At 44.4% G+C, this 25,631-nt stretch overlaps 3 protein-coding genes and 1 pseudogene across 4 annotated transcripts; 1 reads left to right on the top strand and 3 right to left on the bottom strand.

The window, feature by feature from the left end:
* Positions 1 to 2,853: 2,853 nt before the first annotated feature.
* LOC133913215 (uncharacterized) lies at positions 2,854 to 5,023 on the top strand. Its single transcript, XM_062356290.1, has 4 exons — positions 2,854 to 3,169; positions 3,321 to 3,516; positions 3,595 to 3,681; positions 4,481 to 5,023. The coding sequence occupies exons 1-4, from the start codon at positions 2,940 to 2,942 to the stop codon at positions 4,616 to 4,618; spliced, it is 651 nt and encodes a 216-aa protein (XP_062212274.1). The 5' UTR covers positions 2,854 to 2,939; the 3' UTR covers positions 4,619 to 5,023.
* A 6,979-nt stretch (positions 5,024 to 12,002) lies between these two features.
* Positions 12,003 to 14,845, bottom strand: LOC133913214 (uncharacterized). Its single transcript, XM_062356288.1, has 2 exons — positions 13,185 to 14,845; positions 12,003 to 12,486 (listed from the first exon to the last, which is right to left on the bottom strand). The coding sequence occupies exon 1, from the start codon at positions 14,834 to 14,836 to the stop codon at positions 13,211 to 13,213; it is 1,626 nt and encodes a 541-aa protein (XP_062212272.1). The 5' UTR covers positions 14,837 to 14,845; the 3' UTR covers positions 12,003 to 12,486; positions 13,185 to 13,210.
* A 210-nt stretch (positions 14,846 to 15,055) lies between these two features.
* LOC133910750 (pentatricopeptide repeat-containing protein At3g49730-like) lies at positions 15,056 to 19,453 on the bottom strand (annotated as a pseudogene).
* A 360-nt stretch (positions 19,454 to 19,813) lies between these two features.
* Positions 19,814 to 23,949, bottom strand: LOC133913213 (uncharacterized). Of its 2 annotated transcripts, none has more exons than XM_062356286.1 (7): positions 23,555 to 23,949; positions 23,090 to 23,137; positions 22,244 to 22,378; positions 21,790 to 22,025; positions 21,302 to 21,338; positions 20,268 to 20,325; positions 19,814 to 20,164 (listed from the first exon to the last, which is right to left on the bottom strand). In XM_062356286.1, the coding sequence occupies exons 1-7, from the start codon at positions 23,699 to 23,701 to the stop codon at positions 20,094 to 20,096; spliced, it is 732 nt and encodes a 243-aa protein (XP_062212270.1). In that variant the 5' UTR covers positions 23,702 to 23,949; the 3' UTR covers positions 19,814 to 20,093. The 2 variants fall into 2 exon arrangements, with proteins under 2 accessions (XP_062212270.1, XP_062212271.1); XM_062356287.1 differs by having other exon boundaries at positions 23,090 to 23,131.
* Between the last annotated feature and the right edge of the window lie 1,682 nt (positions 23,950 to 25,631).

Below are 25,631 nucleotides of genomic sequence, written 5' to 3'. Positions count from 1 at the left end.
ATCCAATGCTCCAGCCCTCGCCAAACCCATGCACTCAGTCCATGCAACAGCCCTCAGCCACCATAAATAACCCCACCTTCATCCATGGATGCACCACTCATTTCTCAGCTCTCTCAACTGCAATGTCTTCCTCAACTCTACCAAGCCCACCCAAGAAACATTGAGAGATTTTTACCCCTCAGGGGGTCAAACCACCGATGTGCTTCTGTGTCAACCTTTGTAGGCTTCGCAAGTCTCAGAACATCTCCTACACCTATGGCCTACACTTCTTCATGTGTGCCAACTACCAATACGATAAGTCTCAACATGGACCGTATGAGTACTCACCGGTATAGCGATATAGATCAATCATGTGGCACTTTTCACATCTTGTTTCGGATTTCACGCACTGTTTTACTAATCTTACATCTTGTTTTATTTGTCCAGTCTCCTCCACCTATCTGTGACTTCATTGAATGGCTCGACATTGAGCAAAATAAAGACCATAAGCGGTAGGTCGACATGAGCATGCGGTGGAGGAGGGAAGAGTATGCACACTAGGAGTACAAGCAACAGCAGGAGGAACTACGGCTGAAGCAGCAAGAAGAGAAGCGCGTGAGGAAGACAACGCAGGACTATACCGCAGCTCAAGCCCGCGAAGCTGAGAGGGCAAGGAAGTGGGAGAGAGCCCGTCGCGCTAAGATGGCTGGCCCCGATGCCATGAGAAATGGCAAATATCCTAGGTGCACTCAGTAGAGAGCATCTAATGTAACCCGATATATTTTCACTCCCTAACACATTTACGATTAGCAGCGGCGCGCTATTAGATTGGTCTTTAGGCGTACCGTACATGCCACCAGTTTTTGTCATCGTGTGCTCATGGTTAGGGTCCATGTAATGTTTGCCACCATATGTAACCTTCGTGTCGTGCAATATGCTAAGAGTGCTTCACATCTATAATTATTCACAAAATTAGATTTTGTATCCTCCTAACAATACATCACTAAAAAATTACTGGTACAATTTTACATCAAATACATAAACAAATATTGACAAATGTACAACGATCCATAATTTTCAAAATATCACTACTCTGTGATGCCGTTTTGGCCACTTTTTGACCGTTTAGATCCAAAATTTCCAAAATATTAATTTAAACATTTCACCGAATGAATGTGAACTATTTTTCAAATTGATCTATACAAATATTAAATAAAAAAACAAATTTCACTAAGGCTACCCGCCTTATCAGTGGGCGGGCAGGGGCTACCCGTCCTCTCAAAGGACGGTTAGTCCCTACCCACCCTCTGATAGGGTGGTTAGGGCGGCGGGCACTGGGGTGGGCCCCACCCGCCCTCTGAGAGGGCAGTAAGAGGTGACAGTGCCACCGTGGCATCCTTATCGCACTCTGAAATGGTTGCAGACCTTTTAGAGGACGGTAGATGCCTATTTCTGCAAATCTTGTCATCAAGAGACTATTTATTTAAATATTTAATAGAAAAAATATAAAAAAAAACTCACAGAAGCCGTCCGGTTCCTTGATGGCCGTCTGGTTTGCGGTTTTACTAAGAACTGTCCTGTTCAACCTACAACCGTTCGATTGCTTGAACGTATACCTATTCAAATGTCCGCACGTGCCTGGCTTTGGGCCAGGCTTTTGACAAGCCCGATGGAAAACCATAAGTCCAACCTGATAGTAGTATTTTTTGGTTAGACCCGTGCTTTTCTAGGTTTTCTCTAGTTTTTTAGATTTGGGACTATTTTTGAAGCCCAAGCTCGACCTGAAAAATCTGTGGATTGGAAAGTTAAGCTGGACCTGACCCTATGCACTGGTTATGTCGGATTTACCAGGTCGAGCTGCCCATGAGTAGGCCTACTTGAACGCCTTTGGAGCCAACCAAGCCACTGGTTGAACCGATGCAGTCTGATCTGGTGTATGAAGGGTTTTAAGCAAAACTATTGTTCTATTAACTTATTTAATACAAATTATCCATTCTAGGTGGTTTTGTTGGTTTTGAATGCATTAGTGATGGATCCATCGGGGGCAGAGGGCTTGAGCCCCTTACTCCTAGCCGCATTTGGAAGTCTTTCTTAATTTTTTGACATGAAAGAAAATAAGGAGGAGAAAGAGGAGGAGGAAGAGAAAGATCTCCTAATTTATGGGTTTAGATCTATCACTATATGGTCATCAGTACTACGTAGTACTACTCTGCTTTGCTTGTTATGCTATGTCCAGGTTTTGCACATGTCTAGTCTTGTAAGTTGTAACCGACAGAGATCCAATCGCTGATTATTTTTGTATTTGATCTTGAGTGAAGATAAATCCTATTTTTAGGTCTCGGTTCAGGATGCTGCCCACCAATTCATGTACCTTTGCTCGTCGCATCGGCTACGTATTGGACAAATTTGACTGGTCGCAAGCTAGTCATTGCACAGGGTGACCGATGGTGTTGAAGCTGAAGCAGCCTGCCAAGCAGGCATTGAGAGTGCAAAGTACTCACTGGATGATTAAGATAAAGAGGAGGCTCGTCAACAGGGGCGTTTTGGTCCCTCCGGTGAAAAAGAAAATGAAAAGTAAGTAAAAAAGAGGAGAGTAGCACAAAATAGAAGAATTCACGGGGCGGGTGTTATATTCTGAAAAGGATGTGGATTGAGTGTCAAGGCGTGCGGATTAAGTGTTAAAATTTAAAAAATCCCCGAATTAGCCACAGCAAAAATATTTTAAAATAGAAGATTTCACGACGTGGGTGTTATATTTTGAAAGGCATGCAGATTGAGTGTCATGGCGTGCAGATTAAGTGTTAAATTAAAAAATATATCGAATTAGCCACAGCAAAAAATGTTCCGGGTAACATTTGTGTCTTCGGTCCAAACCCAAACTTGCGGTTGCTGTCGCAGGAGGCAACACCCCAATTTGTCGACAGGCGCCGCCCCACGGGCCCGACCGCACCGCGCCAACGATGGCCGAGACGGTGGACTTCGCGAGCGGCGACGCGGCGGTGTGGCGCGCGGCGCTGGCCGCGTACGACCGCCGTCTCGCGGCCCTGGACAAGCCCGACCTAGTGGCCGTGGACATCTTCTACCGCCACGACCTCCCCGCCCTCCTGCGCCGCCGCGACCCCGACCCCTTCCTCGCCAAGCCCGAGCTGGTGCGCCTCCTCCAGTGGAAGCTCTCGCGTGGCAAGTGGAGGTCCGTCGTTCGGTCTCACGTTGTCCTTAGCAGCTTCCTTCCCGCCGCTTGGCACCTGAACTTTTGGATCCTAGGGTGTGGTCCGGTCCATGTTGCTGAAATTTGTTCAGAGATTTTATACCAATGCGATTAATTGGGTTCTTGTGGCCAGGCCGAGGCTGATGGATTTCGTCACGGGCTTGGACGACGCGGTGGTGGAGTCGGCGTCGCGCAAGGCGTTCGCGGCGCTGCCCGACCTCGGAAGGGCCATCGCCGAGCTCACCGTGCTCAAGGGCGTCGGCCCCGCCACTGCCTCAGCCGTGCTCGCCGCCTACGCGCCAGATGTCGCGCCGTTCATGTCTGACGAGGTGAGTTTTATTGTGCAATTTTTTTCTGTGTATATCTGTGCGGGATTGGTGATGTGAGCTTGCATGAATTATGTGTAGGCGATGGTGGCGGCCTTAGGCAATGCAAAGGAGTACACTCTGAAGCAATATCTTGCATTCGCTGAAAAATTGCAGGCTAAATCGAAGGTATAACTTCTCCATTTGACGCAATGCAGCCTTGAGTTGACCCATGTGCCAGGTTGGCTGCCGCAAGCATGAAACTGATTAATGTTTTCGTGTATCTGATAATCACCTGAGTTCAGGCAAAGCTGTAAATATCCGAATCCATGTACCAAAGTGGAAAGTTTTCGGTGGGTTACTTCAAAAATGGTTAATTTAGTGCAGACAAATATACTTGATGAGTTGATCCCTCTCTCCGTCTGGACAAGCTGGAAAGGTGTTCACAAAAATAGCTGATTGTGCTATATTTTAGAAGCTTGACATAACAAAATGCATATGTGTGCTATCGCCTATCAGACTGTTGAAGAATATGTATGTCAGCATTACCCCCATTTTACCTGTATGAAATAGGAGCACAATTTGCAAGTTAATGACCCTTCTCGGAATTATAACATCAAATAGAATTGAGGACGTTGTGCTGATAAATTTGCAGGGCGTGCAAGTCCAAGATGACCTGGCAAGTTTTCATCTGCTTTGCTGATCTTTTTATTGCAGACTCTAGTCGACACAATTGGGCAATAGCCTCATAACTAGTATTAGTATGTTGTGAAGCATTTATAATTTGCATGCTGTAAGTTTGCAAACTCTGAAGTGCTAACTTTGACCTATATAACACAGTCCAGTTAGACTGCAAATGTTATTTCAAATGTAGACTGTAGCACAATTATCGGTGTCAGATGAATGAATAAGGAGGACCATTTCTATTTGCACATATCCGGTACTTGATTTGCCATTTGGCTGATATTTTCTGTTTGTTGTCCTGAAGGAACTGAGCATAGGAGGAGAAATTTTCACACCTTCAGATGTTGAGAGAGCATTGTGGAGCTCGGCAGTTGGGTCCAAGTCGCCAGCAAATGATAACCCGAAGAGCGAAACAAAGATGCGTGGCAAGAGAAAACGATGATTCGCGTTAAGCTTCTGTACTGGGGCTAGAAGGGTTTACTGACTGCAGGTCTAAGACTCTTAGATTGATCATTGTAGTTTCTGTGATCTATGGCATGAAGTATTGCTTTTGGCTTAGCAGAGAGAATGTGAACCGCGTGCTCTCCAAGAGCAGATACTTCATTTTGTACACGTCTGTCATTGTGACCATATCGGCACGGCATGAGCTGGGATCTATGAGCATGTACCAGGTGTTGCCCTGAATAAAAATTGTTTGGTAAGGAGTTTGATGTGCTGGTACACTAAGAGTCTGTTTGATTTCCTGAATCCCCCAGTCTGTATGAGCGGATGCGTATAGTCTTAGAAAGAATCATATTTGGTTGCATGTATCTACTGTTCTTGTCTATATGAGCGGATGTAAAAATACGTCCTCATCCTGACTGAGGATTTGAGTTTTACTCAGTTTGGCCCGACGGATGCAGACATTGCATCCGCTTATATAGACGGGTTCACTTGTCAATTATAAAATCATTTTCATGTGAGTATTTAATCATAATTTTAACTCTTGCATTCGCTCATACGGTCTCAAATTCAGTCAACCAAACAGAAAATCTGCTCATACAGCCTCAGATACAATCAACTAAACACTTTTCTTTTCAACACATATAACTTCATTCGGCATGCTTTCCCTCAGTCTGTTTATACGATGCAGCTCTACAAAACCTTGTTCGAGCAACCAAACACACTATAACAGACGTCTGGTGATCTAGTCTACATTTTTCTCTATTCGATTTGATGATGTACATGTAAAAGTGAAACATGCATCGGTGGAATGAACATGCAACGAGCCATCCATTGCATCTCAAATTCTTAGGGCGTGTTTGGTTGGGCGAATGAGGCTCATCCTGCTCGGATCGTGTGTAGAATCCAGTGGTGAAGGGTGTTTGGTTCCCTAAGTCTACTGTAGTGACCTAGCTCCTCAGATGCATAAATACAACCGCGTGTTGCATCTGCAGTGAAGCTCGAATCGACCTTCGCTCGCGGGCCTAGCTGAGTTGATCCAAGCGCGAGCTCGCGGCCGCCTCCTCGCTCGGGCCATTCGAGTCGCACACCGCTAGGGTTACCACCGCACTCAATCCCCTCGATCCCCTCCGGCTACCACCGTCCTCTCCATCCATACCGGCAAGAGGTCCCCTCGATCCCCTCGGTGAACTCCCTCGGGATGAGTACCCACCGCCTCCTCCTGTCCCATTTATTTTGGGCTTAAGGCCCCTTCTCCTTCCTCATCGCATTGGTCTACAGATCTATGGTGTGAGGTAGTGAGAGGTGCCCTCCGATGGATCTTCCCCTCCACTCCGGCGAGCTCTTCTTCTGAAGCAAAGATGTAAGCCATGTCCCTTGCCGCGCACCACCTAGGGTTGCCGCTCGGTCGATCGGATTGAGAACCCAAGGTTCATCTCTACAGATCCGGTGCGGCAAGCACTCACCTCCATCCCCTTTGGTGAGCACTCTTGTCCTCTCCATCCCCTCCGGTGAGCTCCCCTTCCCAATCGGCGAGGTAAGCCTTGTTATTTGATCATGTTTTTTTTTTAGCCGAACAAGGTCTCATCTTGTACTTGAGCATGCATACTACCATTTCAGATAATCTACATTCTTGCTGGCATCTAGAGTTCAGTTGGCATTTGCAGTTTAATTTGTTTTGATAAATTATTCCACATGATTTTGATCGATGACTATTGTCGGTAACATGGGAAACAAGGGTCCCCGAGTCCCGAGGCCAGGACAGCAGAGTGCCACGTGGCGCCCTCCCTCGGGGATTATCTCCCCGAGGTCCGAGAAGACCAAGTTCCGGGAGAGAGTGCTTGGAGCCATGAACAATGGTCCCCGAGTACCCGAATTCCCCGATGACCCGAGAAAGCCAAGTTCCGAGAGAGGGTGCTCGGGGCCATGAACAGTGGTCCCTGAGCACCCGAATTCCCCGATGACAAGAGAAGTCAGTTCTGGGAGAGGGTGCTCGGGACCATTGGTCCCCGAGCACCCGGGTTCCCGAGGACCTGAGCAGTCAAGTTCCGGAAGAGGGTGCTCGGGGCCGTGAACAGTGGTCCCCGAGCACCCGAGTTCCCCGAGGACCAAGAGAGGGCATATCCGGGAGAGAGTGCTCGGGGCTGTGAAAAGTAGTCCCCGAGCACTCACAGTTCCCCGAGGGTCCGAGAAGTCCTTCGCCGGTGGTCCCCACAGGGGCTAAGCGGTGAGGTGTCAACTGGTGAGAGACCCGATGCTGCATTTAAGAGGGCGCGTGACCTGTCACTTCCAACCACTCCCCCCACGCCTGTTGTCAGTCCCTGCCACTGTCTGGCAGGGAGGCGTGGAGACATTTAATGCGCAGGTCCCATCGCGCGTTATCTGGCGCGCCTCGGGATAACGTCGCAGGGCTCGATGCGTAACGCCTTCCACCCTGCTGTGTCAGACTCGCTCTGACCGGGCTGGCACGCGGGGCTGCTTGGTGGAAAGCAGAATGATGACAACGAAGACCGAACGGGGGCGCGTTTTCAACCCTCCCCGTTACCTCACGCAGCAGCCCATGATGGTTGCTTTCCATTTATAGCGCCTTGGAACCCGCGCCATCCTTTCTGGGCACGCTACCCGCCCTAATGGGGTATAAAAGAGGGGCGGGCTCCCCGGAGAAGGGGACTGAGACTTGGATCGACCGAAGACACGAGAACACGTCGGATGAACTCCGGACGACGACGAAGAACAAGGAGCACGAAACTCTAGACTTAGACAAACATCTTTGTAACACAGCAGATCCTCAGAGAGACATTCCCGAGCATTTATAGCATACACACAAGAGTAGGGTATTACGCTCCGTGCGGCCTGAACCTGTCTAAAATCCCCAGAGCATTTATTTCCTCCGGCATCCGATCATCCATTCCACCTGCATCTCATTTACTATCATTTATTTCACATATGAGGCAGATTCGAAATCATCCCCCCACGCCGAATCTCAAGGGGATCCCTCCGGATCCCTACTTGAGGAGTTCATCCTCCGATAACTATATAATAATAACATAAATAGTCGTTAGGTCAATATTCATGGTGTATGTTCTGATCAAACATATGTTTTTTTACATTAAGATAGTAATTAATGTTTAGTCATGTTAGTTGTAATATGCAAAGGTTGTGGCATGGTGCTTAGCTTTGCCACTTTTGTGGTGTTTATGCCTGGAAAGTGATCAGTAGTTGTGTTCTTTTAAATATTGCTTGTCTCTGAAATTCTTGTCACATAATTGCTTCAGTTAAGCTTTTCTAGGCATGCTTTTAGATAGTTGTTTCTAGCACCTCACCTTGACCATGGATCCTCTGCTTATTCCAGTATTCACAGTATAGATTCTGGTAGCACTTTAAAACTTTAGTTAGTTTTAACTACTATTTTAGCTGGCCAGTGTTTGGGTTCATTGCCAGCTACATCTGGTATCTGTTTCTACTTCGAGCTTGTGTTATTTGAGTTTTGGTAGTTTTCTAGTTTACCTGTACTTGAACATGCATGTTGGCCATTTCTAATGTATGCTTGTGCTGGATCTACAACTCGACTGGTAGTTTCTGTTTCCTTAGTTTGCTTCTCATCTAGCCTTTTGCCTACTCAGTTGGTGGTTGATGTAGGTTCCTTCCCTTGCAAACATCAACTATATTTGTAAGATGAAACTGTAGACATCTTTGTATTAATTAGCTTACCTTAGTGTAGGAGGTGGCACTATAGGCAAATTTGTGATGATGGTGTGGAGGTTGCACACCCTTCTTTTGTACATAAGCTTCATACTTTGAAGCTTCATATGATATGCTAAATATGGATCTGTAGTATGTCTTGGTATCTTTTAAGTGTTGTCAGCAACATCCTTGTCATATGTTCTTGTTGATTATTTATATTCATTACAGTTAATCTAAAGGCTTTCAATTTTTTTATTCTTGGCAGTGATTGTTCATTCACACAGAAGCCAATTGATGGAAAGCTACATAAAATTCTATCTCTGCAGTTATCCTTCTCTGATGACAACACCATATTATCTGAATTTGTTGAGAGAGCAGTGAATGTGCTTGCTAATTCTGTCTGCTCAGTTTTTTGGATACAATTATAAAAGGTACAATAAGATGCACAAACTAAGGTTTCTTCCTTTAGAATTTCATTTACTAGGTATCTTCAAATTATACTTAATCCCGTTCAAATGAAAATTTGTTGTTTGTATCTTATTGGAAAGAATGCTTTCAGCCTAATTTTTATTCCGCAAGGACCATTTGATACTTGTGGCGAACAACATGACATGCACTATAAACTTGAATGGGTTCAATACTGGTGGTTATAAGACAAGTTTTCGTTCATTAAAAGCTCAAGTGCCTTTCAAAGGATCCACTTTATTGTAAGCTTATATTTAAAGTATCTTTTTTTTTATCATTTCATACATTTTGTTGATATGTTGGTCCCAAATACCATATTTCTTATTGTAGACCTATATGAAATGCTTTGAGAAGGCTGCAGAAAAATGTGATTCTGATTTATTGGGATGTGTAGTTTCTTCATGCTCATGGGGCAAGCATGCTGCAATTGGTACTGGTGATTTATGTCGGGATGTGCCTGCAACTGTGGATGACAATTCCAATAATTGAGGAGGGTGGGGGACCAAAAAAACTGAATGACAAGAAGCTTGTATTTGGAGAACCAGCTGAACTTGATACTTGGTCTAAAAAGGGTGCTAAAATGGAATCAGATGGTGGCAATAGTAACTGGGAGAAGATGTCCAGTGCTCATGAGGAATTTAAAGAAAAGTGTGGACCAAGATCCTTGGGGAAACATGCCAGCATCATCATCAGAAAATACATGGAACAAAAAGAAAAGGGATGGAGATGAAAGTGCCTGGGAGAAGCAAACTGGCTCTTGCAAGGAACATGAGATGAATGTGGATCATGACCCTTGGGGTAACAAGACAACATCACCCTCAAGCAATGCGTGGGATAAAAAGAAGTCTGATGAAAGTCATGGTAACTGGGAGAAGCAATCAAACAATTGGTATGAGCAGAGGTTGAATGTTGATCAGGACTTCCGGGGTAGTGCATGGGGGACAAAAAAAAAATGGTGGTAGTTCTTGCCTTTTTTGTTCTTTGTTTTTTTTGTTGAAGAAATGGTACGTTCAATATGAAAAAAGATGATATGTTCATACACAAATGTGATTTTCTGTGAAAAAAAAATCTCACATGAACAAGTGAATTCGTTGTTCATTTGAAATATATGTGCTCATATTACTTCAAGTAAAAAAGAGGTGTAGAGAGAGTGCGCCAAGAGATGAGAGTTTGTTCACGTTTCTGTACCCCAAAAAATGTCAAATACCTGTATTTATTCTACAACACAAAATAATTTATATGACTTTTTAGTGCACTAAAAATTGATTAATATTGTGCAAAAATAAAAGTGTTGCTGCTATTTACATGTGCTTGGGACTTAGCTAATTTCAACCCATCCAAACTCGGGCTGAGGAGGTAACCACACCCTTACTCGGGTGCAAGGTCACCATACTCACCAAATGCGGCCAACCAATCACCTTCTCAGCACATCGAACCTCTATGCAGCCTTAGGTTCGACCTACCAATCATAGGCTCAGCTCAGCCTACATCTGCAACTACAGCCAACCAAACACACTTTTTTTTAGAATATGGATCCCCTTAACCAACTTTTCCTCATCCAGGATAGACGCTGCCTCTACGAAACCTTGTGCGGACAACAAAACACATCCTAGAGTACGCACTGTGCAGAAGGGATCAAAGGATGTCATTCACTACAGTTCAAATTCACTATCATTACCCCAATCCATCAATTCAAACAGCCCTACACTTGCATTGCATCAGTTCAAGCATCTTATTTTTTAAGTGTGAAACATGATGGTCAGATGTAATATTAGATCATGGTATTGCATCATGACCACATTCCCAACGTTTATGTTGGTCCTTTGAAAATATAAGGAAGAAGTTCGTTTTACTCCCCTAAAGAATTGGTGTAGTCCAGATAACCTATAAAGTATAGAACCGTTCAGTTTATCCCTAAAGTTTCAATACCGGATCACTTTACCCCCTCAGCCAGTTTGAACAGTAGTTTTCGGATTTTTAATTAGGTAATTTTGCATTTAGATCTCTAAACTTTTCTGTTAGCACCAAAAGCCCTTGTTTTTACATTTACTCCTTATAGTTTTATTTATTTACATATAAATCCCTAAAATTTTACAAATAAGCCCCTGGACCCTTTTCTATTTTTACTAAATGGCCCATGCCTTTTTATAGAAAGACCCTTGTAACTTAAAAACTTTATAATTTTTTCATACGAGCTCCATTTTAGGCGATTCTTGCGCTCACGCGATTATAGCAACGAGTACTTTCTGTTAGTAGGCTTTTTATAGCGCTTTGCTATTGTTTGATATACTATTCTTAGTTATTTGTATTTTCTCTTTTGTTGGTTGGTTCTGCGAGACCTCCTCTTATGCCACTCAACAGTCAATCGGTGCATACAGAGTAAGGAGGACACATAATTAATTGGTCAGGCTATACTCATGACCCTAAACAAGAGATTCATATTGACAAGTATACAATACGAATAAAAGACACACTTCACTACAATGGTGTCAATGTGATCAAAGACACTTGCCTAGATGCTGCTCAGTTATCTCTAACTTCTCCTCCTAGAGATTTTGTACTACTTTTGTACTTAATCGTCTCCTCGCAGGACCAACTAACAAAAGAGAAAACACAAATAACTAAGAATAGTACACCAAATAGCAGTAAATTGCTATAAAAAGACTACTAACAGAAAATATTCGTTGCTATGATTGTGTGAGCGCAAGAATCATCTAAAACAAAGCTTATGAAAAAGTTATAAAGTTTTGAAGTTATAGGGGTCTTTCTATAAAAGATAGGAGCTACTTAGTAAAAATAGAAAGATATAGGAGCTTATTTGTAAAATTTTATGGACTTATGTGTAAATAAATAAAACTATAAGGGGGCAAATGCAAAAACCAAGGTCTTTTTTGAAAATAGATAAGTTTAGGGACCTAAATACAAGATTATCTAATTAATAATTAGAAAACCACCGTTGAATAAAGTGATCAGGTACTGAAACTTTGAAAGAGTATAAACTAAACGGTTTTATACTTTAGTGAATTATCTGGACCACGCTAATGCTTTTGGAAGAGTAAAATGGACTTCTTACTTCTTCCAAAATATAAATACGAATGCTAAACCAGTCTAGAAAATAAGCTGCACATTTTCTGGGTGGTGAACAACATGGTCTGTTATCACGCATGTCAGGCTAGCGAAAGATTGCTGAAGGTGAAAGTTCAGTGTCAAACCAACAAGTGGAGCAACCTGTGAGATGATACAAATCACACATTCTGACATTCATATCAATCATTGTTACAAACAGGAAAACGAGAGGAGAAAACCCAGAGAGCAACAACAAATAACATGATATATTACAATTGAATATCATTGATGACGATCTCCAGTTGCTTCTCAACTCTCGTATGATGCAACGTTGTCCAAAGGTACAAATAACATATATTACAATTGACTATCATAGAGCAACAAGTTAACGGAAGCAACCCTACTTGATGCATCCTGAATACATGGAGCTTCAACTTTACTACATTATACATACTAGTACCTCTTGTCATATTCATGGACGGTACCAACTACAGTGACTGGAATGAATGCTTTCCGTGATCACAACCCCGCTAATGGTGGTTACACCTCAAACCTACTGTTTGTGATGCTTCAGCAAAGTACTGTCTTCCACTTAATCTCCGGGTATCACCGTACCACCCTACATTAGACTGACCAAAACAGTTCCAGGTTATCCTGCAGAAAGATGACAGATTTAAGCAAGTTGTGGATAAAAGCCAAGTACACAATCTATTAGTTAAAAAGTAAATCTACCATACTTCTATCAGGGTTAAATCCAGGAGAGCAGGGTTACCCAAAGAAAATTTGGAGCCTATATATGTATTTTATTTCCAATTTTGCCAAACTTCTCACAGTGCTAACAGTTAGTCAAGCATAGTCTCACTGAGCCGATCCGGATTTGAGACACGGCATCCTTTTAATAAAATCTTAAGGGACATCCTCCCCCTTCCCCTCGGTGCTCATTTTTTTTTTATATTTATTCCCAATTTTGTACGAGAAATGAAGTCGAGCAGGTAAAAATTGGTACTTGCAGAAAAGTCATGGTACTTTGTTTGATATCAGCGACCATATTTACCCCACTCTATCCATATGTCTGACTATTTATCCTCATATATCTAAGTAACACCAACTAATTGGTACTTGCAGAAAAGTCATTTGCTAGAAAATGGCCAAGAATGAAAGTGGCAAGAGATTACATTCTCATTTTTAATAAGCACTCACCAAAGGACACAACCATGAAAGGTTTAGACTAAATTTTATTTGTTTATCACCAAAACATTCCAACTGCAGAATAGCAAAGCATTTCACAAAGAAATTAAACTCGATGAACCGAAGTAATAAAGGTACAATGTTTTCCTTAGAGCTGAACATACCATGGAGTCTCTAGAAGGATGAGAATCTACTCGAGAGTTGAAGCATACTCGCAAACACCGCGATGTTTCTCCCGAATGTCTGCTATCGCCTTTTCAACAGCCTCACGGTTCCTCGCTAGAAGATACTTTTCCATTCGAACAAACCACTCCCTCAATGTCATCTTCTCCACGCTGCTTCTCCCAGTGCGCTCCTCCACATTCTTATCATGCCCTTCCTCTCCTCCGCCAACACTCACTTCCCTCTTGCCATCTTCTTTGTCTTCTCCGACACCATCCAGCTTTGATTCTGGTACCGTCCTTTCCCCCAATTCGTGATCCGGGTCGTTCCCCTCTCCCATGCCCAACTCCTTCCCCTCCTCCTCCTTGCCACCGTTGTCAGCAGCAGCATGCTGAACATTGACCCTCCTCTTTGATGCTCTCCCTGTCTGCCCTCTCGGAGCCACGGGCGCATCCTCCACCACTACCACCTCCACTGATGCCTTTGAGATTCCATATACCTCTCCATCCCTGGTTGCCACCTTATCATCCTTCTCACCACCGCCCTTCGCTGCTGTCACGCTCGGCAGATTTCCCCTGAGCTCTCTGGCAGCAGCCACATCCCCCTCCCCTTCCTCCTTTTCACGGTCCTCCTCAATAACGGCATCCTTAGCTTTCTTTGCGCTGGCATTTGTAACCCTTCCTCGGCCTCTTCTCGTCTTCCTTGTCTGTCCTCGGCAAGCCTTCGGCACCTCCCCCTCTGACGCATTTGAAGCTCCATCTCCAGTTTCCACCTTATCCACCTCCTCCTCACCACTCTTAGCTGCTGTCACCCTCGGTGGATTCCCCACGTGCTCTCTGGGCACAGCCACCTCCCCCTCCTCATCCTCCTCAACTACAGCATCCTTAGCCTTCCTTGCACTCGCCCTTGTAAACATTCCGGTCTTCGCCCCCACCCCCTCATCCTGTCCACTCCCGGTCTTCTCACCTCTCCTTGCAGCAGCTCTCACCGGCCTCGTCTTCTGCGGCTGTGGCGGAAGGGCAGCCGTCGCCACAGCTTTCTTCCGCCTGCTGGGGCGTGTCACCACCGCTGCCTCCGCATCCTCCTCCTTATCCTCCTCTTCCGTCTGCACTTCAGGGGGCTCCGCGGCCTTCTTCCGCCCGCCTCGAAGAGTCACCACTTCAGCTTCTTTCTTTTCTGCTTTCGGGGATTCGGCCGCCGCCGCCTTCTTATTCCGTCCGCTCCACCGCATAACCACCGGGGCCTTGTTCTCCTCCACCGCCGCTGCCGCCGCGTGGCGCGCGGAGCGCCTAGTCCTGGCGGCGGCGTCAGGGTCCGCATCGGCCAAGATGGAGACGGCGAGCACGGTGCTCTCCCCGATCTTGATGTGGTCCCCGTGGGCGAGCGGGGCCGGGACGGTGGGGACGAGGGGCGCACCGTTGAGGAGCGTCCCGTTGGAGGAGCCGAGGTCGGTGACGGCCCACCGGGCCGCCGGCGGCGGGAGGAACGCGAGGTCGAGGTGGCGCTGCGACGCGCCCGCGTCGCCCACGGCGAGGTCGTTGCCCTTGACGACGCGGCCGACGCGGAGCGCGACGCCGGCGAGGCACTGCCGGGTCTCCCCCTTGCGGGGGCCCTTCTCCACCAGCAGCGTGAGCACCGGCGGCGGATCGGCCATCGGGGGGGGGGGGGGGGGGGGCTCGGGGGAGGTTTCAAATTTTGGGGGTGTTGGTGGGAGTGAGACGGGACTCGGGAGGAGGGTTTGGCCGTCTGGGATTTTGGAATCTCGGGGGGCGAATGGACGATAGTGTTGCTGGTGGCCTGGTGGGGCCAGGGCACAGTGAGAGAGAGGGCGTGCGACTGCAGCGTCCACAGGAGTGCACTAATGTTCCATACAAATTTTTCTGGTCAATTTTTTTTTAAAAAAAAATTCTAGTTACAAGTTTGAGCAAAAAATTTTCTCAAAAGTTTGAGCTAAAAGTTTTCTCAAAAGTTGAGAAAAGATTTTAAAATTTTGTTTACAAAAATAGAAAGACACAAAAGGAAAAAAAATTCAAAAAAAAGAAAAGAGTGGGTTGTCGAAAGGGGGCGGAGTTGAGCTACTCATGCGCACGCGCAAATTAGTAGCGCCCTTCCTCCAGGGTGGCTGTGGAACTCCCAGACGTCACTCAAGCAGTACGTCAGAGAGACTATTTATGAAACTCCGTTAACGTTTGTTTATTTAGGCTTATGTTTTTAGCTTTTCTAAAAATTGAGTTTGAATTTTAACTGTTGACTTTTGCAATAAATTTTTAACTTCTAAATACATCAAAAATTAGATAAGCTCATCTCAACTAAGCTTTAGTTTATTTTCTCATAACTAGGTTTTTGATTTCTCCAATAAAACCACTTTTCAATAACCTAAGCTTTTAAGTCCCAATCCCAACAACTTCCACTGCTGGAAATAAATGAGGCACGCTCTTGCGGCCATGTCACACCTGCTCAAAGAAGAGGGGAAAACATCATGAATAGCTATGAATATTATAAAAACCCATCAAGAATACATCTCAAGAAGAAAATGAATAGCTATGGATGCAGGAAATGAGATAGGGGGGCGAGAGTGATTGCTTCTACTTGTGCCAGTACCACCATTGCGAACAGATGCAACAATGAAAACAATAGATTGTCCTAAAAGCACGGGTGTCAAAATTTAATGCAAATTTCCTTAGCAAACCGGAGTTCTCAGAAGGACTAACATTAGCACGGAATATAATGTAGTTACAATTTTTAGGTGGTTCTTAGATAGGGATTGAAGCCTGAACCATCTATGACCACTGTTTCCTAGCACGAGGAATTATCTCCATTTGATAAGCTAACAGATGTCTGACAAACAAAGTAAATACTGATGCCACATGCATAAGTGATGGAGAAACAAGTAAACAAAGTGAGAGAATTCGTCAAATGATATGGCAGGCGAAACTTCATAACCCAATATTTCCGATTCATGCCTGTCTAAAATTGTTGAAGTGCCTCCGATGGTACTGAAACCTATAGGGCGAAGAATAACATGTTTTTAAACGAGCACTAGTAGCAAAGAATATACTCCGGACCGCCATGTAAATCAAGGGAATCTACTACGAATCAAATCCCTGCATTTTCATTTTTCATTAGACATATGTTCATTTATTAGGGAAGGTGCAATTATATATAACGCTTGCAGAAACTGATGTTGGTTACTTACGAACTTCGCAAACATAAGCAGGCATATTCCTACATGGGGTATTACCATTATCTATGTTACCATATAATCCACCATTTTGGAAATAAAGAAGTGTTTCATCCTTTGAATGGGATGGCTCAGATCGTAGGGATTCACCACATGCACCAACTGGAACTAAACAAACTATTAGATCCTCCAATTTGGACGGCTAAGATTAGTGGGATTCGTCAATCACATATATTCCCAATTAGCAAGACAATGGGCTAGTTGTCCACCTGTGGCCTGTCTGCTTGAACTTCTTAATGGACCCGTTATAATTATAAAACTTGTGCATTTACATAATTTACACCATTCAGTTAAAACTTAAACCAGAATGTAACATCTATTCAGATAACAATTACTTAATTAGGATATAAGCAGACATAATCATTCTGTACCAATTATCAAGGGGTTGAGGTGTATTTGTACAATAATTTAACAGCACTTCAGAGATAAGCGTGAAAATTTGAAAAATAAAAACTGACACTGACCCCATTTAACTGTCTATCAGTAAAATCCCAACATTGGTTACCACCAGTTGCCAGCCAGTAATAACTGGCCAGAAGCTGTACGTGATACTCATGCTGTGCATCCAAAGACCGGACATACTCGGCAATCTTCACAAGTGAATTACGACATGGCAATTGAAACAATACAATGAACACAAATGGTGCAAAATCAAATAGTCAATCATCTTATTCTTCTATGAAAACAGCAATAAAACAGCTGAATTGACATTTTAAGAATTCATGCTGTGTATGACAATAATCGAGTTAAAATCTAGTGTATGTAGGATGAAAACACTTACCTCCGCTGGTCAGTAACCCTCCAAATCTCTGCATTGAAAACATATACTTACATAAAGGTTTTGAATTGTGACATACATACTGGCACATGGACTTCAGACATAATCAAAGTACCACTCGGCTCTTGGTTGAAGACTGCAAACCTGATACATCTTCATCATAAGAATACTACAACGATGCTCAGGTATGACTGTCAGCATTTCCTTCTTGATTGCTTCATAAGTCCATGACCCCTGAGAACAATTCTTTCAAGCAGAGATGAATTGCCGTCTACAAATTCTATTTTAACTTAGCCAGGAAATTCTTCATCATCTGAAGCATCCAAAAGGTCAGCATTCCTACCAGGCTGACCTTGAGCAGCCTGCCTCCAGCGACTACGTTTCTGCCCTATCCTTATATTTTGCCTTGGCTTCTCTTCAAGATCCCTCACCCCACGTCTCTTATACATCTTAAAGCTAACATGTCTCTCCTCTGCCATCTTCCTCACCTTCTCAGTGATTTCAGCAACAATCTGCCTGTTGCAGAGTTTCTTCAGTCCCTTCATCAGCTTTGCAAATGTGTCAGGCTGCGGCATCAGGCCTGCCTCAAGCATGTCTAAGCAATACAAGTAGGCTTCCTTGACACGTTTGTTCGCGTACAATGCATGGATCCAGATGGTCCACGCACTCACATTGAGCTCACAGCCTTTTCCCACAATGCATTCCCAAACATCCTTCGCAAGCTCGAGTTTCTAATCTCTGACCAATGCATTGAGGAGGTCCTTCAGCACCCCATATTGTGGTGCAACAAAGAGCCCCCTCCCAACCATGTCCTTAAAATAACTGCACGCCTGAATCAGTGCACCCTGTCCAACAAGTCCATAATCATGATAGAAAGCGTGTCGACCCCAGGACTAATCCCGCAGTTTTCCATCTCGTTCCACAATGCTATGGCCTGCTTCATCTTCCCGAGCTTACAGGCCAACCGAATCACCACATTGTATATCTTGAGGTCTGGCAGACACCGGCACTCCCTCATCCTCTTCATCAGCTCCAAGCACTCCTCCAGCTGGTCCTTCTTCTCGTGCGCCACAAAGAAACCATGGTACACAGCGGCGTCCACACGCAGACCCTCCCTTGACATGGCGTCCAGGAACTCGTACCCCGGGGAAAATCTTTCCAGCTTTGCAAAACCCTCTAACCAGAGTACCGTACGTGACGGCATCCGGCGCGCACTCCTTCCTCCGCATTTTCACGAACACACGCATGGCCTCATCAACCCTCCCCTTCGCGCCAAGCCCCTGCATCAGGGTGGTGTACGACACCGTGTTCGGCGGGCAGCCCCGCCTCTCCATCTCCCGCGCCAGCTCGAACGCGTCCTCGAACCACCCGTCCGCGACGAAGCCGGCGAGCAGGGTGTTAAAGGCGACGACGTTCGGGGCAACCTCCGCGGCCTTCATGCGGGAGAGCACGTGCTTGGCCTCGTCGAGCTTGCCCAGGCGGCACCACCCGTAGAGCAGGGCCGTGTAGTGGCGGAGCGAGAGCGGGACCCGGGAGTGGAGCTCCTCGACGAGCTGCTCGGCGTCCGCGACGTGTCCGGCCTTGGAGAGGGGCTCGATGAGAGAGAGGGAGAGGGCGGGGTGGTCGTGACTCGTGATCGGGGCGGGAGGAGAGTAGTGAGAGCGCGGACGGCAGGAGGCGCGGGGGCGGGAGGCGGCGGAGGACAGGGGAGAGGAGGGAGGAACCGAGAGAGTTGGCAGGGGAGCGGCGCGAGGAGGGAGGGGGACAGCGCAGAGGAGGCGCGGGAGAAAGACTTGGCGAGGAGAGCGAGGGAGGACGGGAGCGGAGAGGGCAGCGACGGGGAGCACCAATGGAACAAGTGCAGCGCGAGGGAGGAGGCGGCGCCGCAGCGGCGGAGGACGGCGTCGAGACGCTGCGGGCCGGAGTGGTGGCGGCGGAGGAGGCGAGGCCGGGGTCGGTGGTGGCGGGGTGCGGCGGCTGTGGCGGACGAGATGCAAGCGATGCGAAATGCGCTCGACGAAGGGAAGTGCTGTACCGGCAACAGCCCAACAGAATTTCGTATTCCGCGGTAGCGCTCAACAAAAGAAACGCTGAAACTTGATCACAGCCGACATGTCTGTGTTACGTTCAGCTGCAAAATACAGGACCACTATACTCTGCATTGTGATAGTATGAATATAACGTATAACTTCTGCATCGCTTAGAAACTTGAGGACGAGGCCGAAGTCTGGTCTTCTACAGGAACGCACCATCTGGGATGCCTAATTAGGCGAGAACCACTACGCTGTGACTTCTAGTGATTTTTTGAACTAATTGTATTTTGGCCCATCGGGCTTTCTCCTCTTTATTGGCAGCTCTCCTGTCCATTGTTCGTTTCAAAAAGAGAGGCAGAACACTTCGTATTTTAGCCGACAATGGATTAGCTTTACAAATCAACTAGTATATCTGGTTCTCGATCAGCTCAACTCATAAGTTTTCTTGGAAGGATGCATCAATGCAAAGAAACACAGTACTTTACTTCCTGACGCAGAAAGAAATCTTCTACTGTGTACGATTTTTAATTTTTGGATCTGGTATTAGTTACCACCAAATGAAAAACAAATCACCAGGTATACAGAAGTGAATAGATATTCTCAACCCAAGTGGCAACAAAAATGCTCGCCCTTGTCCAGTTAATGCACGTGAGCACGTCTAGTCACTAGCTAAGTGAACAAAAACATATCTTTTGTAACTTAGTCGACATTATCCTAGTCTACACATCAAGCTCATCAATGGAACTTGTGCTACAGGCCCTCAACAGCAACAGATCCCACTCTGATGCGTACACAGGGCAAGTTACAACTGATCCCACTCTTCCTCACATTGCCAACAACATTAGACATTTGGATCAATTTACCCATTTTTTCTCTCCAGTTTTATTGCTTCGTAAGATTTGACAACCTCCTTGAACTGTTCTGCAGACTCTGCACCATACAAAGCGTTCATATTATAAGTGACTGCTGTACGAATCAATTGCATTGGAAGAAATGTGGTATCCATGAACAAAAGAAGGAAGATGTTAACTACCTCTGTCATCTTGATTTTGATCAGGATGGACCTCCATTGCTTTTGCTCTAAAAGCAGTCTGCAGCAGGTGAACTCCCAGAGTCAGATAACAAGAGGACATAGATCAAGCATGATATGTATACCCCAAAACCCTGCCATTTTTTTTGGAGCATACTACCAATGTACCCACCTATATTTCTTTTTTCAGTTACTATTATAATTCAGCCCAATCCCTCTTGCCAGTAACTAACCACACAACTTCTTATATGCCCCGAAGAATTTCGAGTAAAATGACTACCCAAGGGAAATGATGGGGGACAAGGAGTGGGAGTGTAAGTGTTTCGAAGATTCATTGTTCCAAACAAACCCTCATTGTCGATGCTGCACTGTTCCTTCATGCTCGATGGACGGGAGTAGGTGTGGTAGTCCGTGACCACAAAGGTGTATGTTTGGTTGCTTGCAATGAGCATATTGATGGGGTTACAACACCTGAACTTGCTGAGGCTCTGGCTATCCGGCGTGCTTTGGCTCTCTCCCAGGAGGAAGGCTTCCCGAGGATCACTCTGGCTTCTGATTGTCTATCGATAATCTAGCGTATTCAGTCAGCCGAGCAAGATCGATCTCTCGTGGGAACGGTGGTTGCCGATATCAAATCTCTGGCGACTGGCTTCGAAATTTGTTCTTGTTCATATGTAATTCGATCGGTGAATGTAGCGGCACATAATCTTGCTCGTAGTTGTGAGCATGCAGTTAGTCATATCTATCATGTTGTAATCCCAGACTGCATCCGGGAAGTACTTTGTTCTGATGCTCCTTAATCAATAAAGTGCCAACATTCTCTCTCAAAAAAAGTTCCAAACAAAATTGATCGGGTAAAACTTGCAGATAGCTAATTTAGGGATATTGAGTTTAGTTAAGATATTTGGTCTGTAATATGATAAGCATGAATGTAAAACTATTAAGGTGAGTTGCAGTTGACCATGTTGGGTGAGACAACAAGTTCAGACAAACTAAAATGCAGGGCACGAGGAACAACAGATATGAGAATGCATTACCTTAACTTCTGCATCTGTATATGGTGTTGCTCGTGACCTACAAGGAATAACAGGTTGGTTAGGCTAAATAGAACAACTATATGAGATATTGAGTTCATACATATAGCACAAATATTTTCAAAGTTCGACCAAAGGCAATTGAGCCATAGAAAATAGGGATAGCAATACCATTTCGTTCAACAAAAATAAAATTCAATATTGGTGTTCTTTCTTCCTTTAAATCAAGAACAATGAAAAGACAAAGAGTTAGAGAATTAGACATTGCAAGATGGACTTTCAAGGGGAAATGTATAGGGAAATCATTGCGCAATAAGGAAATCAATTGAACCACTCATTAACATAGAATCAGAGAGTTCATTTCTAGAACTGAGTAAAGCTGTAGAATAAAAATCCCCTGAAGGAATGACCATGAGTTCAAAACAGTCAACCGTGTGATAACTAGATTAACAGATGAGAAGAAATATACAGCAAGAGGTTTGATTAAAGACCTGTCAAGACCAAGGACTGCATAATGATGTGACATAGGATAAACCCTATGTCCTGCCGGAGTGTACGTCCGTCTATTTTTATGTTCCGAGTGAGACGTATCAGTCTGCCAATACCAATCATCCCGAGGGATGTAATTGTAGCCACCAGGAGGGCCATTCTCCCTCCAACTTTCATAACTTCCCCTAAATTTATTCCTATCTCTGTTGAAAACACTTTGCATGTGCCTTATTCTTTGCTGAGCAAAATTTACCAACAAGAAGTCAGCATACTGAAGGACTAAAAGTGATAAATCATCTCAAGGTAAGCTGTGCATACTTCAGCAAATGTTCTGAAGTTAAATAATAACATATAGGTGGTGGAAATATGTAGTCTCGAAGTCTAGTTGTGCATTAAAGATAGCTGCACTATACCTAAAGAAAAGGAACAATACTATGAATATATGAATAAACTTACAACTCTCTCTTGTTCCTCCTCATATTCCTGCTGCATACGTTGATAATATCTTTTCTTAGCTTCCTCACTGAAATTTCCACGACTTGAGCTGTTACTTGTATTCCTCCAAGACGATGTTGTCTGCACTTTACTCAACTTTTGAAGGAAAAGGAGCATATAAGTATATTTTCAAAGGGTCAAGACAATCAAGTATAAGCATAGAACAGAAACATATGATCATAAATCAATCAGGAAAGTTTAGTTGGCTCTATGACTACAACAAAGAGGACTCGATGGAAAAACTTCCTAAATCAATAGAGTTCTGGCATATATCAGGGATCCTGATATATGACAGAGCAGAGCAAAAATGGCATTTTTTTCCCTGTGCAAATCCCTCGACTGAGTGGAATTGACAAGGCAAGGAAGGCCTGATGAGAGGATCACCCTATCATAATCATCTAGGCCTATATTAGTAAAAGCCCCAAATAGTACAATATTAAGCATTAACGTGTGCTATATACGAGAAAAAGCTACGAGTTCTCATTAGGAGCATTAAAGTGTGCTATATATGAGAAAAAGCTACAAGTTCTCATCAGGCGATTATATATCCACCTAACAATCCTTCTCTACTGCATTTGCCTAAAAAGCATCCACCTAATAGAATAGACTATGTCCTTATATTCAAGACTTGAGAATGATTTTGGTACTTAAAAATAATTACATTCCACTTGAGTTGACAAGCTAAAAATCTTCGAATGAGGATCTGAAAGGTTTTTCTACTTAGTTTTGGCGGCCAATTTAAAGAACAACATGAATTTGCACTTGGACGATCAACAAGCAGTAATAACTACTAGTAACTTATAGTACCTGAGTGTAGAACCAATCCACACTTCTGCGAACTTGAGTAATCTGGAGCTTCACAGGAATAAGGAAAAAAAAAAGGTTAATCACATGAAAATCTGCACAACAGCTACATACACCAAGAGGCCAAACAATCGTCAACAACTTCACATTACTGACAAATCTTAGAAACCCACTTTGCAAGCATGACGAGTAGGACTGCTGTCTACTGATAAGGTTTCATCCTAGCAAAGTTATTATCGTAGGCTTGCAAACAAAAGAATTGGAGCACATGATACCGAATTGCCCGTCAGAAGAGGAAATCGCAACTGTAAGCCATAGCTAGACGCGCAAGCTAGACTAACCACGGAAAGCTTGAAACTAGACAAGCATGCTAGACAGCTAAACATTCACGACGCGATCATGTGGGATAAGCAAGATCCTCGAGAAATTCTACCCAACTAGAAGAGGGGAGAAAGGTGGGGTGCCCACCGCGAAGGTCGCGGTGGTGGCGCCGATGAGGCCGAAGATGAGGATTCCCCATGCCTTGGACGGCCGTTGCTCCTGCTCCCTCCACGCGCTGCCGCCGGCGCCGGCGCCGGGGCTGTCTGATTTATCCTCCTGCGGCTGCGCGGCCATCTTCTATGGGGTTCCCTCGCGTGTTCTTATATACCGATTTCGAGCTCCGGAGACTAGGCTAGACCCGCTGCTTCCCCGATCGAAATCCTTCTCCTTCCCGTCAGCTCTGTACCCCTCTCCCCGCGGCGTTGCTGCATTGGGCGCGGCGACCTTGAGGAGGAGGACGAATTAGAGTTGGATTGGTGGGCGGTGCTGCGGAAGCGTACGTCCGGGGAGAGGCGGGGAGGGGAGGCAGACGCGGACAAGTCGCGAGGCCAAAGGACCGGAAACTTATACGTGGAAACAAATTTTATAAGATTTTTAAAAATTTATCTTTTAATCTAACAGTTAAATTAAAGAGCAGAGACAAAGTAAATGGATATATATTATTATAGAAGAGATTATCTTTTATAAGATCGGGTTCTATAAAATTTATTTCCTCCAATCGATTCGTGCCGCAACATAATGATGCGTGGGGCTAATATTTATTATTAGTAATTTATTATTTTTATTGATTTTTAATTTTGGGTTTTTCGGTATGCATTCAATATTTTGAAAGACTAAGTCCAATATTTTACAAAACTTACTACTTTAACATTTTGGAAAAGACTGCAAATTGGAGACAAAGGGCGTCTGCCCAAGTTCCTTGGAGTTCAATGGTATAACCATATGGCACACGGTTTGATTGAAAGATATTGAAAATGGCAAATTGTAAGTGTATGTATCGGTACAGCTATATTCTGGTGGGATACAATAGTTTTACAATTTTATCAGATATAATTTTTTAGTTTTTTTAATGATGTGTAAATATTTTAGTTTTCTATGTGTTTATTATAGTGGAATGATCACACTTTTTAGTTTTTATGTATTTTTTCTGATAGGATGATCATACTTTTCGAATATTTTGTATGACATGTAAATATTTTAGTTTTTTATACATTTATTCAGATGGGATGATATTTTTTTTACTGTTTTACTGTAGTTTACGAATCACGAAAGGTACCGATAACCGGTGTGTGCACATCGAGAGCGGAGTTGCATTTTTCAAATTGGATGACCACATAGATATTAATTTTTTTTTGGCAAATCTGCAAAAACCAACATGGAAGTTAGCGAGGCCTTTTAACTCATTTTGTTACAGTCTTACACCTATAAATTTTATTTGTTTTTAAGTTCCCGTCTACATTGGCCATCTATGTGGCACTTGCAATGATCTCGTATCTCGTCTACCAACTCCATGTCTGTCGTGGCCCGTGACGAAGCATTGAATCCAGTAACATGTCTGGTAATTCTTTCTCTTCAAGTATCATTATAGGTACGACCATGTGTATTTTGCAAAGGCATAGGAGTCTGGCCAGGACCGGCCCGGCTGCCTCGGGCCCTAAAACCTAGTCCCCCCAATCGTGCATGGGTGCATCAGCGATTCAGCCCATAGGTCATAGGCCATATCGTGCGGTTAGCACTCGCAGTCCCGCACGTGTGACGCGTCTTGCCGATCTGTTTTATGTGCAGTCAGTAATACTAGTATTTTATATCATAATTACCTGCTGTCTTGCCGATCGGAGTATGATTTTATATCACAGATAGCTGCTATATGTAATATGATTTTATGTCATATATATATATATATATATAATTTTTTCTCTATCTTATTTTTCTTTTCTTTATGTAATAAAACTCTAGATAGCTTCTTTTCCAAATAGCTGATAGCACCTAAGTTGTACACGGCCTGACCTCGTCTCATCGGCTGGCCTCTTAGCGACTATCGTCGCCTCCCGCGGACTCGCCCGTCTGGTCTACCGCTGCAGGCCAGCAACCAGCAGGCCGCAACAGCGCCGCTGATCGTCTTCTGGGTGACTCACGACATCAGGACTGAGCAGGACTCAATTACTGAAGATAAAGTCCATGATGACTGAATTGAATGAAGTATGATGGAGATGTCTTTAAGTTA

This window comes from Phragmites australis, chromosome 3, assembly GCF_958298935.1.
Source record: "Phragmites australis chromosome 3, lpPhrAust1.1, whole genome shotgun sequence".
In the NCBI taxonomy this organism is placed as follows: Eukaryota; Viridiplantae; Streptophyta; class Magnoliopsida; order Poales; family Poaceae; genus Phragmites; species Phragmites australis.
Note: the sequence above shows the minus strand (reverse complement) of the source record. Positions and strands in the feature narration are given on the sequence as shown.